Below are 1,341 nucleotides of genomic sequence, written 5' to 3'. Positions count from 1 at the left end.
ACGATGAAGGCGTCATGGAAGAACACAGCGGGCTGGTGGGGGGATGGCACGTGGGCCGTCGAGTATGACCCGACCAACACGCCCGTCCTCTTTGAGGATGACTGCTGCTTCAACGCCGACGCGACCATCGAGCTGCGGTCGGGCAAGATGATCCGCATGGACGAGCTCGCTGTCGGTGATGTCGTGCGGTCCGACGCGGCAGGCGGCTCTCGACGGTCTACACCATCGCGCATCACAAGGGCGATACCGCCCGCGCCGTCGGCTACCGCGCATCCTCCTCGAGAGCGGCCACGCCCTCGAGCGCACGGCCGTGTTTGTCGGCAAGCAGGCGCGCATGGCCGCCAACGTGCGCCTCGGCGACGAGCTCAACGTTGTCAACTGCGCCGTCACGCAGCGTGTGACGCAGACCACGACCGTGTGCAAGACCGGCGGCTTGCGTGCCCCATGTGCAACGGCGAGACATGCATCGAGGTCTGCGGCGTGGGCGCCGAAGGCACGCACCCGTACGTCGTTGGCCTGCACAGCGCATCGGTGAGATGGTTGAGGTGGGCAAAGAAGGGGTGCATTGTGGTGAGATGACTTGTGCTGCAACCTGCATCCAGGGTGCTGTTTTTTTTGAAAACATGGTGTCGATAACACGAGGTGAGAGGCCCCGTTGCGCATAGAGCGCCATAAGGGTTTCCAGGATCCAGCGTGGTTACATAGAGGCCCTCTGCCCCTGCCGCTCGCTGCCCTGGCCCCTGCCCCGACCAGGCTTTGTTTGGTGGCTTCGCTCCCTCGGCTGCGCTGCCTCGCCGCCCGCGCCCCCAGCAAACGGATCACACGCACGCAAAGACACCGCGGTCTTAGGCGGTCGGATCTGCGAATCTGCGTACGACAGGACTAGAAAGCACCGCGGCCTCCTCCCGGGCGGCGTATAGGCCCTGTCAAAGCCACAGACCGGGGGTCCCCACGCCACAACCTCGGCCGGCGTGTCGAGCCGGGTTGCGCACGCCCTCGCTCAGTTGTCCCTCTGCCCCTCCACGTAGGCGCAGCAGAGGCCGCAGCAGAGCCGCGGGAAGAACGTGCAGGTCTGCCAGCAGTCGGCGGGGCCGAAGGAGCTGCAGCAGCTCTTGAGGCAGCCTAGAAGCGGTGAGCCGCGGCACGAGATCATCCGAGACTGCCCGAGAGAGAGAAAGCACGCGCCACCCGGCGCTGCGGGTCTGGAGGGTGCCTCCAAGCAGGTTGCCTAACGGACAAAAAAGAAATCGTGCGGCCCAAAAAGAAATCGTTTGCTAGGGGCGCCTCCGCAGGTTGCCTATAGAGGTTGAACGGTGGTGGAGGCGAGGGAGGCGTTAGCGT

At 64.8% G+C, this 1,341-nt stretch overlaps 1 protein-coding gene across 1 annotated transcript in view; it reads right to left on the bottom strand.

Annotated features, from left to right (window-relative positions):
* Window positions 1–1,000: 1,000 nt before the first annotated feature.
* Window positions 1,001–1,341, bottom strand: part of EMIHUDRAFT_211688 (hypothetical protein) — a gene marked incomplete at both ends in the record, with an annotated part of 2,794 nt that continues 2,453 nt past the window's right edge. The window contains 2 exons of the mRNA XM_005766679.1: window positions 1,001–1,111; window positions 1,189–1,228. Coding sequence (XP_005766736.1) covers window positions 1,001–1,111; window positions 1,189–1,228 — 151 coding nt within the window. The remainder of the gene's footprint in view (window positions 1,112–1,188; window positions 1,229–1,341) is intronic.

Source organism: Emiliania huxleyi (genome assembly GCF_000372725.1).
Source record: "Emiliania huxleyi CCMP1516 unplaced genomic scaffold EMIHUscaffold_50, whole genome shotgun sequence".
In the NCBI taxonomy this organism is placed as follows: Eukaryota; Haptophyta; order Isochrysidales; family Noelaerhabdaceae; genus Emiliania; species Emiliania huxleyi.
This window is presented reverse-complemented; position numbering and strand designations above follow the sequence as displayed.